General features: G+C 43.4%; 1 protein-coding gene across 1 annotated transcript in view; it reads right to left on the bottom strand.

Annotated features, from left to right (window-relative positions):
• Positions 1-5,095: 5,095 nt before the first annotated feature.
• The window catches only part of LOC120060162 (ribosomal protein S6 kinase 2 alpha-like), a 96,080-nt gene continuing 85,667 nt past the window's right edge, over positions 5,096-15,508 (bottom strand). Inside the window, exons 15-22 of the mRNA XM_039009283.1 lie at positions 15,177-15,302; positions 14,937-15,026; positions 14,629-14,787; positions 12,527-12,688; positions 9,005-9,081; positions 8,746-8,863; positions 8,401-8,538; positions 5,096-7,315 (exon numbers count right to left, since the gene is read on the bottom strand). Of these exons, the coding sequence (XP_038865211.1) occupies positions 7,193-7,315; positions 8,401-8,538; positions 8,746-8,863; positions 9,005-9,081; positions 12,527-12,688; positions 14,629-14,787; positions 14,937-15,026; positions 15,177-15,302 (993 nt within the window). The 3' untranslated portion in view covers positions 5,096-7,192. The remainder of the gene's footprint in view (positions 7,316-8,400; positions 8,539-8,745; positions 8,864-9,004; positions 9,082-12,526; positions 12,689-14,628; positions 14,788-14,936; positions 15,027-15,176; positions 15,303-15,508) is intronic.

Below are 15,508 nucleotides of genomic sequence, written 5' to 3'. Positions count from 1 at the left end.
CAGTCAAATCGGATTTATTTGCCCTGAAGTGGTTTTTAGACTGTTTGGCATATCTTGCCGCTTGCTAGCTGCTCAGTTGACAGTTTGACAATAACATGTGGTAGTTAACTAGTTTGTTAATTGTTTACAAACAAATTAGTGAATGTGCTAGAAAGCTAAACAGCTAACGTAAACTCACTCACTTTTGTACATTGCCTTGGTCCGTACAATTGACCTTATTTTAGCGCCCAAAAAATGTAATACTTCCAGATCAACTGTAATGTCAATACCATTGGTAAAGCACAATTTCTCCCCTTTCCAACAAAATCCATACCGAGTCCTCCACGCTGCCCGTTTCTGCATGATTCAAGAAGGCAATGAGCTCCGTCGGGTCTTTTTAAAAATTGCGGGTGCGGAAACTAAACTAATGCGTGGTAGTGAGGAGAGATGTCGTGTGAGGAAACTGCTTTTTTCCCCCACTCGATCTGTCTAACTTATCACCTCTAAAATGTTAATAAAACACTATATAAAGAGTTTATATAATTTCATTACATACCTAATTGAAGGTCTGTCGAATTTGAATCGGGTTTTTAGGGCGGTGCTAAAGTGATCTTCAGAAGTGGCTTTTGAGAGTCATGATCGCTTGTAGTGATGACTCAAAAAATGACTAGGTATCCCCCTTACCCCCATCACTGTCCATTTCTTGTTTTTAAACGATGAGAGAAGTGCTACACCTGGTGGAGAGAGAATGTAAGACAGAAATAGTTGTTTTATGCGCGCTGTACGTTACGGCATGACACATCACGATGTAACGGAGGGACAGTTTTTTCAACTTTTCTCCAATGCTATAGAGCCATTACCATGTCGATCAACGCCTGAATAGAAACGTAGTTCACACCCCCGATCTTTAAGTCAACACAGTCGTTACAGTCCCATTAGTTTTCTTTGCAGACTCGTTTGAATGTCGCGGTTGCGCACATTTGTACGGAATGGGGTGAGTTTACGCTAGCTAGCGGACTGCTGTGGCTGGTTGGCTAGCGGACTGCTGTGGCTAGCTAGCTGACTGCCGTGGCTAGCCAAAAAGGACTCATTGAGCCTTTAACATACTTTTTTTCCCCTTACCCTATAATTTTGAACATTCAAAGCAACTAGGAAACTTCCATGGCAGGCGTTGTCACCTTAACTTGCTACATAACTTCTGAGTGATAGGAAGCACCACAACCAATCAGCCTACACCACTGCACACACACACGTTGTTACTATGACAACAAGCGTAGCCTTGTCAGCAAATGACTGCTGTCTGAACACACATCTGATTTGGTCACTTGTAACTTGCTGTTTAGACAGTCAGTAGTTCAAAACGGATTTGTAAAAACAAAACAGTTTTTGAGCATTGAGGCCTGCAGTGAGAACGAGGCTTTAGAGACTTAGCCAGAAAGAACCACATCGGTAATCGCTGCCAAAGGTGATTCTAACATGTATTGACTCAGGTGTGAATACTTTTCATTTCCAATACATTTGCAAAAAAATTCTAAAACATGTTTTCACTTTGTCATTATGGGGTATTGTGTGTAGATGGTTGAGAGAAAAACAATTTAATCAATTCTGAATTAACACAAAATGTGGATTAAGTCAAGGGGTATGAACACTTTCAGTAATATGGCCTAATTCACACACCTATCAATATAACATTATCATCCCTACTGCCTCAGTGTTGGAGTGCCCGTCTGTCCGTAAATTTAAAAAACAAGAAAATTGTGCCATCTGGTTTGCTTAATATAGGAAATGTGATGCATAGCATGTACTCTATACTTTCACCAAAGTTGGACAATGTAGTACTTTCTCCCACCACTGCTCTTGACTAGAGCCCTAGAGCCCTGTTCCAAAGTAGTGCACTAAATAGGGAATAGGGTGCTCTTTGGGAGGAAGTCCAGAAAGTCTTTCAGAGAGGAGACCAATTTAATGTAACGGGAGCCTCCGCTCTGTCTCGAACAGACAGGACAGATGATGTCTTCTCTCCATCCTCTGAACTGTTCAGATGCACGTACTGTAATCAATACCGGGAACCGGTAGTTACCGGTTGGGCTCAGTCAGTGTGTGTGTGGGAGGCTAGAGAGAGTGTAATTTTACTGCGGTGTGAAGTGCACTGACGGGATGTGTCAGAGGGAGACAGTTGTTCTATTTGATGTTGAACAGAATAAAGTATTGTGTAGTTGTTTATATACACGTTACGAGTTTATGTAATTGTACAGAAGCATGTGCAAGAGGAAGCAGTCAATTATGTGGAGATATTAAACTCTTGTCTAGGTGAGAGTGTGTGTTTCACTCTGTTTCAGGTGTGCGTGTTCAGGACATTAATGTGTTATATAGCAGAATGGCATGGTGCAGTAGAGGATGCTGTTACTATGCCCGAAGCTACCTTTAGACACCTGGGAGAGTGTGTGTGTCTGCAGCAGAGGTCCATTACAGGCGCTGGTCTGAGTGCATGAGGACCTTGGGAAGGCGGGGAGGACATGAAAGTGTACTCTGCTGTGTGTGCGCTGCAGACAGGCAGTGAGATCACAGTGTTCTTCTGCTTGCATAGCACACCTACACTGTTGTTTTAAAAAGGACCACTCTTGTCAATCAACACAGGATCTAGAACACTACACTTAGCTAATTCCCCCCCCCCCCCCCCCCCCCCCCCCCCCCCCCCCCCCCCCAACATCGGACACCCCCTAACTAAGTCACCTCGAGATCAACATTTAAATGGACTGGAAACTAACGGCACATTTCACGACAGATACCATTCTAGCAAGCTGACCACCGATTTTCATTGCAATTTAAGTTGAGAGTTTTCAAAAAAGTTACACACACACACATTTTGTGGGACACGCTGTATATTGTAAAATTAGACTGCGCGACAGACCCCACGTCATTTAATATCAAATTTTTTTACCTCTGAAATATAAATAACAGATTTCAGGCAACAATTCTTTTTTAACCAGAAGGCTAGCCAACTATCCAGTAAATACTTCGCATTTCAAGGTCGTCTTTTTTAAACAAAATAGTAAGGTGGCCAATAATTGGGGACCATATGCTGATAATACAGGACTTTTTTTGTTATTGGGTAAACCGATTATCAAAAAGCTGACAGCATATTTGACATTTCAGTGAAAATGCTACTAATTGCTAACCCGTTAGCTAACATTTTTACGACACCAATAATTACAAAACATTGATGGCTTGATCACAAGATAACACTGTTGAAGGTAATATATTTCTTAAACGCTGTTGAATATGCCAATAATACGGGGTGCTATGCTAAAGGGGTTAGTCCATGAAAATTGTATAAAACCATACAGACACAAGCATATGGGACCACGTACAAGTCCCATTTGAAAGGATTTTGCAAAAACCCTTTCCCACAGTATTTGCAATTTTGGTTGTATCCAAGACGTGCTGTTTTTATCATATTATTAAAGTCCACGTACATGCACATACGACAGAAAATGTTAAAGCTGACACAGAGCAGTCTTTGATCAGCGCAGAGAAAAGTGTTTTAATAGATAGGCATCTCATCAGAACTCCCTATAGGCCTGAATCCCCACTGCTGCAATGGCAGAAGAGGGTGAACTACCCCCATCCCACATGGAAAACCAGGAAGGAAGGCAATACAAAGCAAGAGGAACAAACACATAGAATAGTTCCATACCAAAGAAAGCGCCCACTTCAGGGTCCAAACACACTGGTCGTGGCAACAAAAAAAATAACTATGGCAGCAAAGATGTAATTTCATTGGTTCTAGATGGCAGAATCATGGGACGTGTCGGAGTTAGGTTGCAATTCACTGGTGAATCGTGTTTTTGCCACGAGAAGTGTTTATGGACCCTTATAAGGAAAGGTACAACAAAATAGAACAGACAAAAGGAGGTAAATATCATCATAGTAAATTAAACATTTAATCCCAACCTTAGTAGCTCGTTCTGCCCTTGAACAAGGCAGTTATAACCCACTGTTCCCCGGTAGGCTGTCATTTTAAATAAGAATTTGTTCTTATTAACTGACTTGCCTAGTTAAATAAAGGTTAAATAAAAAAATTAAAACGCTATAAAGAACTTGATTTAAAAAAAATAATAAACATAACTATGTATTCCACTTGATTTGAGATGAAAGGGGTTTTCATTCTTGGCAACTGTAGTAATGTCACTGTGCTACTATAGCAGAAGGGTTACTGTTACTACGAGGAGCCCCAGTGGGCGGTAACTGTTATTTCTTATTTTAGTCAAATGTTCCTTTCTTCATCTTGATCTGTTTCTTCTTAATAATGCGTTTCCCCATAGAAAGAGTTATCCCAACCTTTCTACAGATATGCATCACATATCTAAGACTAAAGATCCAAGCCTACACAAACTTACAGGCTCTTTATGCTGTAGGCGCAGGGGCCAGTTTCCCGGACAAGTCCTAGACTAAAAAGCATGTTCAACGCAGATACTGTGTCTAGGAATTCGGCCCTTAAGGAATTTAAAAGCTACCAAAAAAAAAAAAAACTTAGCCACGCAAACGTGTACTATCCCATAGGAACCTCTAGTCAAGAAAGACGTTGTTGTGACCTATACTGTACTAGAGTCCACGGCCCGTATCCACAATGCGTCTCAGAGTAGGAGTGCGGATCCAGGATCAGTTGTGTCTGTTAGATAGCTGTGTCTGTATAGAATAAGCTACGGACAGATCCTAGATCGGCACTTCTACTCAGACAATGTCAAACTGAACAGGAGACAGAAAGGACCTGTGGACATTTACTTTATGTCCTGATTAAGACCAACAGACAGGCCAATCAAATCAGAAAATAACAAAAACATATTCCTGTCAAGGATTGTCTAAGTAAAAGAAAAAACAATATACTTTACAGAGACCTTAAAGACATGCTCGGGTACTTTGGCGACTAGTAAGTCTTTTTTAATCCTCCCGCTTTGGGCTGGATGTGTCAATGTGTAGTTCATACATGTATAATCTATGAGCAGAATTACGGTCTTACCTCAATTAGCCACGAAATCCCGAGTTTGAAAGCGACAGTTTTCTGGAAGCTGTGCAGCACCATTTTCCCTACATTTACCTGCACGTGGGCCAGCCCCCTATTAATTTGAGTTTCAGCCAATGAGCTTCAGCCCCTCACCATTTGACTGACAACTAGCAAGAAGCACACCCAGCAGAGCAAGAGAGAGAGAGAGCACTGACGTGGTAGGCAATTTTCGGGGACCATGTTTGGCTCGTGGGCGCTACTTTTCAGAACTACTGGTTAAAAAGTATACAAAAGTACCGGAGAATATCTTTATGGGAGAGAGTGCATTTGAGTGCTCAGCACAATCGTTTTGACAATCACTCTCACCATACTTGACATTGAAACACAGAGAGAGAGAGAGGGCTGTGGGAAAGAGTCCATCATGGACGCTCCAACAGTGTCCATCATGGACGCTCCAACAGTGTCCATCATGGACGCTCCAACAGTGTCCATCATGGACGCTCCAACAGTGTCCATCATGGACGCTCCAACAGTGTGTGTGCGTGTTCAACATGCCTTTCAACAACAAAAGCAAATACAAGAAAGATGATTCAAAATACGCATATCCAAGAAGAAAACACAATGACAATAAAGGGGGGAAAAAAGATTTCAACATTCCACCTTGTTAGTGGCATTACAGATATTATTTCTCTTCTTTTTTTTTTATTTTTTACAATAAACATATTTGGCCATATCTCAAATCTTTTCTTCTCAGAATCGGCAATGTCACCAAGAAAAGTGCAGATAAGAGAAGGACAAAGCAACATGATGCCACACTGCACCAGACCATGCAAACAACTTTCTGCACCCTTCCCTGGACTACACGCACTGCAAGTCATGCAATGGAGAGTGAGACATTCGGCCTAGAAAAAACATTAGCATTGACTACATTACCCAGAATTCCTAGTTCCAGTATAGTCTCAAAAACGAGAGGCATTTATGGCAAATTTTTTTTTTTTTCTTTTAATGTTCATTCAAAATGTAGGAAAATGATAGTGATGGACTGTGATCTCGTTTTGTGCCATTGTCCCTTCCAGCTTTCAATGGTAAAACAGCAAAAACAAACAAATCGATTTGGCAAGCTGATCAATTGGAGAGAGAACGACACCAAACAGACAGACATGCAGAGAGTTTAGCGACAGCCAATCACAGCGATGCTGAGGGGAGATGAAGAGCCAATCAAAACGACCGCAAAACAAAAACACAACCGAAACATCCTCAATGGTCATCAACGTCCTCTGTGGTAGCAGGTTGTCTCACAAACTCACACACACACACACACACACCTCTTATCCAAAATATACTGCTAACAAATTTGCCATAACCTGCCCCTACCCCACTGCACCCTCATCCCCAACCATGTCTTGTTGCTTGTCCAGGTTGATTGACATCAAGTGACCATGCCCAGATGCCCATCCAAGAGGAAAGAGAAACTACTGATATCACTGGCAGGGGACTACAGCAGAGTAGTGATATCACTGGCAGGGGACTACAGCAGAGTAGTGATATCACTGGCAGGGGACTACAGCAGAGTAGTGATATCACTGGCAGGGCAGGGGACTACAGCAGAGTAGTGATATCACTGGCAGGGCAGGGGACTACAGCAGAGTAGTGATATCACTGGCAGGGCAGGGGACTACAGCAGAGTAGTGATATCACTGGCAGGGGACTACAGCAGAGTAGTGATATCACTGGCAGGGGACTACAGCAGAGTAGCGATATCACTGGCAGGGGACTACAGCAGAGTAGCGATATCACTGGCAGGGCAGGGGACTACAGCAGAGTAGCGATATCACTGGCAGGGCAGGGGACTACAGCAGAGTAGTGATATCACTGGCAGGGCAGGGGACTACAGCAGAGTAGTGATATCACTGGCAGGGGACTACAGCAGAGTAGTGAAATCGTTAGCAGGGCAGGGGACTACAGCAGAGTAGTGAAATCGTTGGCAGAGGAAGGGACTACAGCAGAGTAGTGATATCGATGGCAGGGGAAGGGACTACAGCAGAGTATTGATATCACTGCCAGGGGAGGAGACGGCAGTAGAGTGGTCAGTGGTCCTTGGCTGGTTAGATAGAGGGGATCTACTGGTCTCTTCAGTCCCGTGACTTGTTCCTGTACTGGCTGACGTTCTAGCTAGAGTCTGGGGGTGTTCATGGTCTCTCTCTGGTGGATCTACAGAGAGGTGGAGGGGAGCTTCTTGACACGTCGCTGGGCCAGGAAGGACGACTCGATGGACTTGAGCTCCGGGGTGGGCTGGGAGCTCTTCAAGGCAGAGTAGGTGGCAGCCATCGCCCCCTGTGGGAAGAGAAGAGGTAGTGCAATGTTAAGACAACAGTTTGGAGGACAAATATAGTTGCAGCAATTAAAAAGTTAGGTCACATGGTGCTATTGGCAGAACAATTGACAATGCGTGTGCAACATGGCGCTCTAATGCCAACTTTTCGGAGTCCACCAGAAATACACAACATGGCTAACAGTATGTTTGGCATGTGCTCGTCGAACATCACATTACAAAATCATGGGTATTAATATGGAGTTGGTCCCTCCTTTGCAGCTATAACAGCCTCCAATCTTCTGGGAAGGCTTTCCACTAGATGTTGGAACATTGCTGCAGGGACTTGCTTCCATTCAGCAACATGAGCATTAGTAAGGTCGGGCACTGATGTTGGGAGATTAGACCTGGCTCGCAGTCGGATTTCAAATTCATTCCAAAGGTGTTCGATTGGGTTGAGATCAGGGCTCTGTGCATGCCAGTCAAGTTCTTCCACACCGATCTTGACAAACCATTTCTGTATGGACCTTGCTTTGTGCACAGGGGTATTGTCATGCTGAAACAGGAAAAGGCCTTCCCAAACTGTTGCCACAAAGTTGGAAGCACAGAATCGTCTAGAATTGTATGATGTAACGTTAAGATTTCCCTTCACTGGAACTAAGGGGCCTAGCCCAAACCATGAAAAACAACCCCAGACCATTATTCCTCCTTCACCAAACTTTACAGGTGGCACTATGCATTGGGGAAGGTAGCGTTCTCCTGGCATCCGCCAAACCCAGATTCGTCCATCAGACTGCCAGATGGGGAAGTGTGATTCATCACTCCAGAGAACGTGTTTCCACTGCGGCAGGGTCCAATGGCAGCGAGCTTTACACCACTCCAGCCGACGCTTGGTATTGCGCATGGTGATCTTAGGCTTGTGTGCGGCTGCTCAGCCATGGGAAGCACAGCTGAGCATAAATTGAAATCATTTTATTTATTAATTTACTGGACTGATGGTACCTGCATCTGATGGTCATGGTGTTTCAAAACTACTGACGATCGACCAGTCAATCGCGATTGACCCATTTGGTAACCACTGGTGTACAGTATAGTATGAGTCTAGTACCTTGACTAGCTTGGCATCCTGGTGCTGCAGCTGGCTGTTGGATAGCTTGTCCCTCTGGACGATCCAGGGGTGCTTGAGAACCTGCATTGCGGTCAGCCGCTGGTGGGGGTCCACGTGAAGCATCTTAGACACCAGGTCCTATGAAGACACATAGCTGGGAGGTTAGATGAGTTTTAAATTATATAAACTGTATCTCTATCCTTGAAATCCAAACGGAAATACATTTAGTCATTGTTCCACTTCACTACATTGCGAAAAGAAAATATAAAAGCCAGCACAGTTCAGGTCGGCACGATCACGTGAAAAGTTATGTCACCCAGCAAGTCCTAGTCAGTCCTACAGTACCTTCGCTGCTTCCGACACGGCATCCCAGTTGCCTCCAGTCAGGGTGAAGTGACCGCTGCCTATCCTGCTCAGGATCTCATCTGGAGTGTCCTCGGGCCCGTTGGCAAACGGCGTGAAGCTGAGGGGGGAGGGAGGGAGAGAGCACCAATCAAATGAGAATGAATGTGTATGTATATGTGTAAGTGAGTGAGAACATGACATTTTGTTGGAGTGGGATACAGTGCACAGCTGTATGACTGGCATGTCGTGTGTTCCTTACCCAGCCAGCATGGTGTACAACAACACTCCCAGACTCCATATGTCACAGCCCTCGTCATAGCCCTGACGCTTTAACACCTAGAACCCACACAGCATTATGTCACAACACTGTCCACCATGCATCACCTGGGTAGAGCTGTACACCCAAAGGCAATAAAGTGCGTTGACAAGGATGCTAGCCTATCGATGCCCCCTATCGGACAGAGCTCATGGACGGACACGCCCCCTCAGTGATGCGAACTGCAACATCAAAAACGGTAGATCCCGTAACTTTAAACATGTTTAACGATCTATATGGCAATGTTCATGTCGATGCATACATATTTAGTTATCTTAAGACGGATGTGTCTCAACATACCCCAAATACTCTTGACGCAGGCGAAATAGACCTTGGGTGAAAGTTTCAATTGAAACAATGAACCGTCTTTCAGGTCTCTGATGGCTTGGAAAGGTCATTCAATACATTTCTGAAATCGCCATCTTGAAGAAAGAATGAGGGGAAGGATTTACTGTGTCACCTCAGTGCTATGGACCGGGTTGAGGGTAAAACATTGCCATGTTACTCAATGACATGGTTTGCTATGGGGAATGCTAAACAAACAGAGAAATTGCTCGCCCTCTTTGTGGAATTAGACCACCAATCAATTGCTAGACCATACAGTGCCTTCAGAAACTATACATACATACTGAAATATCACATTTACATAAGTATTCAGACCCTTTATTCTGTACTTTGTTGAAGCACCTTTGGCAGTGTTTACAGCCTCAAGTCTTCTTGGGTATGATGCTACAAGCTTGGCACATCTGTATTTGGGGAATTTTCCCCATTATTCTCTGCAGATCCTCAAGCTCTGTCAAGTTGAATGGGGAGCGTTGCTGCACAGCTATTTTCAGGTCTCTACAGAGATGTTAGACCGGGTTCAAGTCCGGGCCTAGAAGGTCATCATCCCAGAGTCACCTCTTCACTGTTGACGTTGAGACTGGTGTTTTGCAGGTACTAGATAATGAAGCTGCCAGTTGAAGACTTGTGAGGCGTCTGTTTCTCAAACTAGACACTAATGTACTTGTCCTCTTGCTCAGTTGGGCACCGGGGCCTCCCACTCCTCTTTCTATTCTGGTTAGAGTTTCTTGGCAATTTCTCGCATGGAATAGCCTTCATTCTCAGAACAAGAAAAGACTGATGAGTTTCAGAAGAAAGGTCTTGGTTTCTGGCCATTTTGAGCCTGTAATCGAACCCACAAATTCTGATGCTCCAGATACTCAACTAGTCTAAAGGCCAGTTTTATTTCTTCTTTAATCAGAATAGTTTTCAGCTGTGCTAACATAATTTAAAAGGGTTTTCTAATGATCAATTAGCCTTTCACAATGATCAACTTGGATTAGGTAACAACGTGCCATTGGAACACAGGATTTTTTTTTTTTTTTTTTTTTAAATCAGCTGTTTCCAGCTACAATAGTCATTTACAACATCTACACTATTTCTGATCAATTTGATGTTATTTTAAAATGGACCATTTTTTTTTGCTTTTCTTTCAAAAACAAGGACATTTCTAAGTGACCCCAAACCTTTGAACGGTAGTGTACACGCACACACAATATATAAAGGATGCACGATATATCGGTGAACATATCGGAATTGGCCATATCGGAAAAATGCCAACATTGGTATCGGCCCGATGTCTAGTTTAACGCTGATGTGCAAAACAGATGTCAAAACTGAAGTACATACCTATATAACATAAGTACATGACGTAATGACGCCATGTAAAATGTTGCGCTATACGTGCAACACACCTAAACTAGCCCACAATGTCTGCTGTGTGGATCGAGCAGTCATTTGAAAGAGTAAAGACATTTTAGCGAGACAACTCTAAGGCAAAATCCATTAAAGCCAAGATAATGGAATTCATTGCCCTTGACAATCAACCGTTCTCTGTCATGGGTGATGTTGGCTTTGGTCAAGCACCGGTACACTTTTTTTTGGTACTATTTTTCAGAAGTTCCCCTACCAGAGGTACACAGTAATAGAGTCACTGCTATTAGCTTCACGACTGACATTTGGATCAGCGATATCAGCCCCATGAGCATGCTGAGTGTGACAGCACAGTGGGTCGTCGAGGACTTCCTACTGAGGGAAGTCGTATTGCATGCTCATGAATGTGCTGGTTCTCATACCGTTGCTGCTATTTCAATGGCATTTGAGAACATGTTTGAAACTTGAACACACTAGCTAGCTCCATTCTAACAACTGACTGGAGAAATAAACTCATCAACTGCGCCTGCAGCAGAAGTGATACCCTCTGTCATGGCATTGAAACTCCTGCTCAACAAAACTGGCAGGGATGTAAACAAATGTGCACAAAATTTGAGATAAGCTTCATGTGCGTATGGAACATTTCTGGGGTCTTTTTTTCAGCTCATGGGACAAACACTTTACATGTTGATTTATATTATTGTTCAGTGTAGTAGTCGTATTCTAATTCGGAATTCTAACGCCACCGATTCTGTCACAGAACAGTGGAGTGCGCATGCCCATTCTGACTTTGTCAATGCTATGCTAACCAGTTAGCTAGCAGCTAGTGTGTGACGTTAGTGCTGACTAGTTTCTGTGGATTGAAGATGGCCCCTTTTCCCGACGAGGTGGATGTTTTTACTGGCACACATTGGCGAATTAAACAGTTGCCCTTGACAACAGTGGGCCCCAGCAACAAAACTGCCCACACAGGCTGTGAACAAGTGAGTCGGTGGCATTCTCTCTTTACTGTGCTCGATGCTAAGGGCCGCTACTTCGATGCAGACAAGAAACAGGGTTTACGTGAAATGTTACAGACACAGCTGGACAAGATGGAAACGGACACAGTGACAGTGCGCACCGAGGAAGAGAGGCCACGGACAGACAGAGATGAAACTTCACTGCTTGACATGTATGATGCAATCCTGGTTGAGAATGAAACGACGAAACAGCACAGCAAGTAAGTGAAAGAAATAGGTTTTGATTATGTTTCACTGGTAATGGGAACATGCATAAATGCCAACAAAATATATATTTTGGTCAGTGTGTGTGTAACCTTGATTTAACTGGGCAAGTTAGTTAAGAACAAATTCTTATTTACAATGACGGCCTACCGCAGCCAAACACGGATGACGCTGGGCCAATTGTGCGCTGCCCTATGGGACTCCCAATTGTGACCGGATGTGATACAGCCTGGATTCGAACCAGGGACTTTAGTGACACCTCTTGCACCGAGATGCAGTGCCTTAGACCGCTGTGTCCATGTGTGTGCGTTAACTATTTAACTGTACTAGAATGCTTAAAAGGCTGCTAAAATGTTATATTGTTTGTTTTTTTTGGCAAGGAAAATATTGGATATCGGTATCGGCCAAAAATGTAATATCGGTGCATCACTAATCTCTCTATGGTTTATTTTCCATTAAAACCCCCAAAATAGCACCTGATAGGGGGCATCGATGCGCTATGCATGTATTAATCATCATCACAAACACACTCTCTCACGGGCCTTACCTCCGGGGCTACAAAGTTAGCGGTGTAGCATGGAGTCATGAGCAGGCCGTTGTCAGCTCTCAGCTGCTTGGCAAAACCAAAGTCACAGATCCGGATAGACTCAGGGTTCCCCGACTCATCTACATAAAGGATGTTACTGGGCTTTAGGTCCCTGTGAACAACCTGGCGAAGAGGAGAGGGTAGGGGAGGAGGAAGAGAGGATAAGAGGTACGGGAAGAGAGCAGAGGGGAGGTACAGGAGGAAGAGAGAAGGAGAGAGGAGGGGAGGAAGAGAGGAGGGGTAGGGCAGGAAGAGAGGAGAGAGGACGGGATAGCAGAGAGAAGGAGGATAGGATGAGAGAATTTATTAATTAGTAAAGATTAAATGTGAACGCAAAAATAATCTACTTCAACTGTTCACTTGTTGGAGATTGGTCGTATATTATTAAAATATATATATATATATACAGTAGCAGTCAAAAGTTTGGACACACCCACTCATTCAAGGGTTTTCCTTTATTTTTACTATTTTCTACATTGTAGAATAATAGCAAAGACATCAAAACTATGAAATAACACATATAGAATCATGTAGTAACCAAAAAAAGTGTTAAATCAAAATATATTTTATATTTGAAAGTCTTCAAAGTAGCCACCCTTTGCCTTGATGACAGCTTTGCATTCTCTCAACTAGCTTAATGAGGTAGTCACTTGGAATGCATTTCAATTAACAGGTGTGCCTGGTTTAAGTTAATTTGTGGAATTTCTTTCCTTCTTAATGCTTTTGAGCCAATCAGTTGTGTTGTGACATGGTAGGGGTTGTATACAGAAGATAGCCCTATTTGGTAAAAGACCAAGTCCATATTATGGCAAGAACAGCTCAAATAAGCAAAGAGAAATGACAGTCCATCATTACTTTAATACATGAAGGTCAGTCAATCCGGAAAAAGTCAAGAACTTTTAAAGTTTCAAGCTCTATGATGAAACTGGCTCTCATGAGGACCGCCACAGGAAAGACCCAGAGTTACCTCTGCTGCAGAGGATAAGTTCATTAGAGTTACCAGCCTCAGAAATTGCAGCCCAAATAAATAATTAATAGAGTTCAAGTAACAGACATCTCAATATCAACTGTTCAGAGGAGACTGTGAATCAGGCCTGCATGGTCGAATTGCTGCTAAGAAACCACTACTAAAAGGACACCAATAAGAAGAAGAGACTTGTTTGGGCCAAGAAACACGAACAATGGTCATTAGACCGGTGGAAATCTGTCCTTTGGTCTGATGAGTACAAATTTGAGATTGTTTCCAACCTCCATGTCTTTGTGAGACTCAGAGTAGGCGAACGGATGATCTCCGCATGTGTGATTCCCACCGTAAAGCATGGAGGAGGTGTGGGGGTGCTTTTCTGGTGACACTGTCAGTGATTTATTTAGAATTCAAGGCACACTTAACCAGCACGGCTACCACAACATTCTGCAGCGATACACCATCCCATCTGGTTTGCGCTTAGTGGGACTATCATCTGTTTTTCAAAAGGACAATGACCCAACACACCTCCAGGATATGTAAGGGCTATTTGACCAAGAAGAAGAGTGATGGAGTGCTGCATCAGATGACCTGGCCTCCACAATCACCTGACCTTAACCCAATTGAGATGGTTTGCGATGAGGAGGACCGCAGAGTGAAGGAAAAGCAGCTCAGCATATGTGGGATCTCCTTCAAGCATTCCAGGTGAAACTGGTTGAGAGAATGCCAAGAGTGTGCAAAGCTGTCATCAAGGCAAAGTGTAGCTACTTTGAAGAATCTCAAATATAAAATACTTTTTGGGGTTACTACATGATTCCATAGGTGTTATTTCATAGTTGTGATGTCTTCACTATTATTGCACAATGTAGAAAATAGTAAAAAATTAAGAAAAACCCTTGAATGAGTAGGTATCCAAACTTTTGACTGGTACTGTATATTTTAAAGAATGAATATTAGAACACAGAGAAAAAGGAAATAAAAACAACATACTAAGAATAAGGAGGAATATCAAACTACTGTTTAAGTCCATAGTGACCAGTCTGTTACAGTGTGTGTGTGTGTGTGTGTGTGTGTGTGTGTGTGTAGATGAGCGTCTCACCCCCTGTGCGTGGAGGTATTCTACAGTCTTGGTGATGGTGTGGAGCACGGAGCTGGCTTCTCGCTCTGAGAAGACCTTCTGTTTGAGGATCCGGTCCAGCAGCTCCCCACCTCTCATCAGCTCTGTCACCAGATACACCTGCTTCCCATTGTCATACACCTGACAGATGGAGAGAACACATGATGGATGGCTCAGGGTGTGTGTGTGTGTGTGTGTGTGTGTGTGTATATGTGTGTGTATGTATATGTGTGTGTATGTATATGTGTGTGTATGTATATGTGTGTGTATGTATATGTGTGTGTACTCACGTCCTTCAGGGTGATGATGTTGGGGTGCTGGCCGTATCTCAACAGGATCTCAATCTCCTCTGAGGGGTCTGTCATGGTCTTGTCAATCACCTGACAATAAAATTATAAATCCTCCATTAGGAGACGGTGTGAGAGACGAGATGAGAAATGACGAGAACGGCACTCTCCAAAAAGACCTTCATCAAAATAATGAATTGGGAGAGTGACTCAACCCAGAGAGGGAGGTTACAGTGTTCTGACCTTGGCAGCGTACTCTGTGTTGGTGGCTTTGTGGATGCAGCGCTTGCAAACGGAGAAAGAGCCCATGCCGATGTCCTCCTTCAACATGTAGCCATCGCTGAACAACACGTTCTTTCCGTGGAGTTGCTGTATGAACCACACACACACACATCTATGGTATAATGTTTGAACTACAGTCTACAACAGTCCTTTACAAACAACAATCAATGCATTTTAATTTGATACTTTCTTCTATTATGATGTATTCATCCATCTACACACACACACACCATTCCATGATCACACATCCAGCTCACACAGACACAACCACAGTCCCCATCACAGTTGTGGTA

This window comes from Salvelinus namaycush, chromosome 15 (genome assembly GCF_016432855.1).
Source record: "Salvelinus namaycush isolate Seneca chromosome 15, SaNama_1.0, whole genome shotgun sequence".
NCBI lineage: Eukaryota > Metazoa > Chordata > Actinopteri > Salmoniformes > Salmonidae > Salvelinus > Salvelinus namaycush.
The sequence above is the reverse complement of the archived record's forward strand: the minus strand, read 5'-3'. Positions and strand labels throughout refer to the sequence as shown.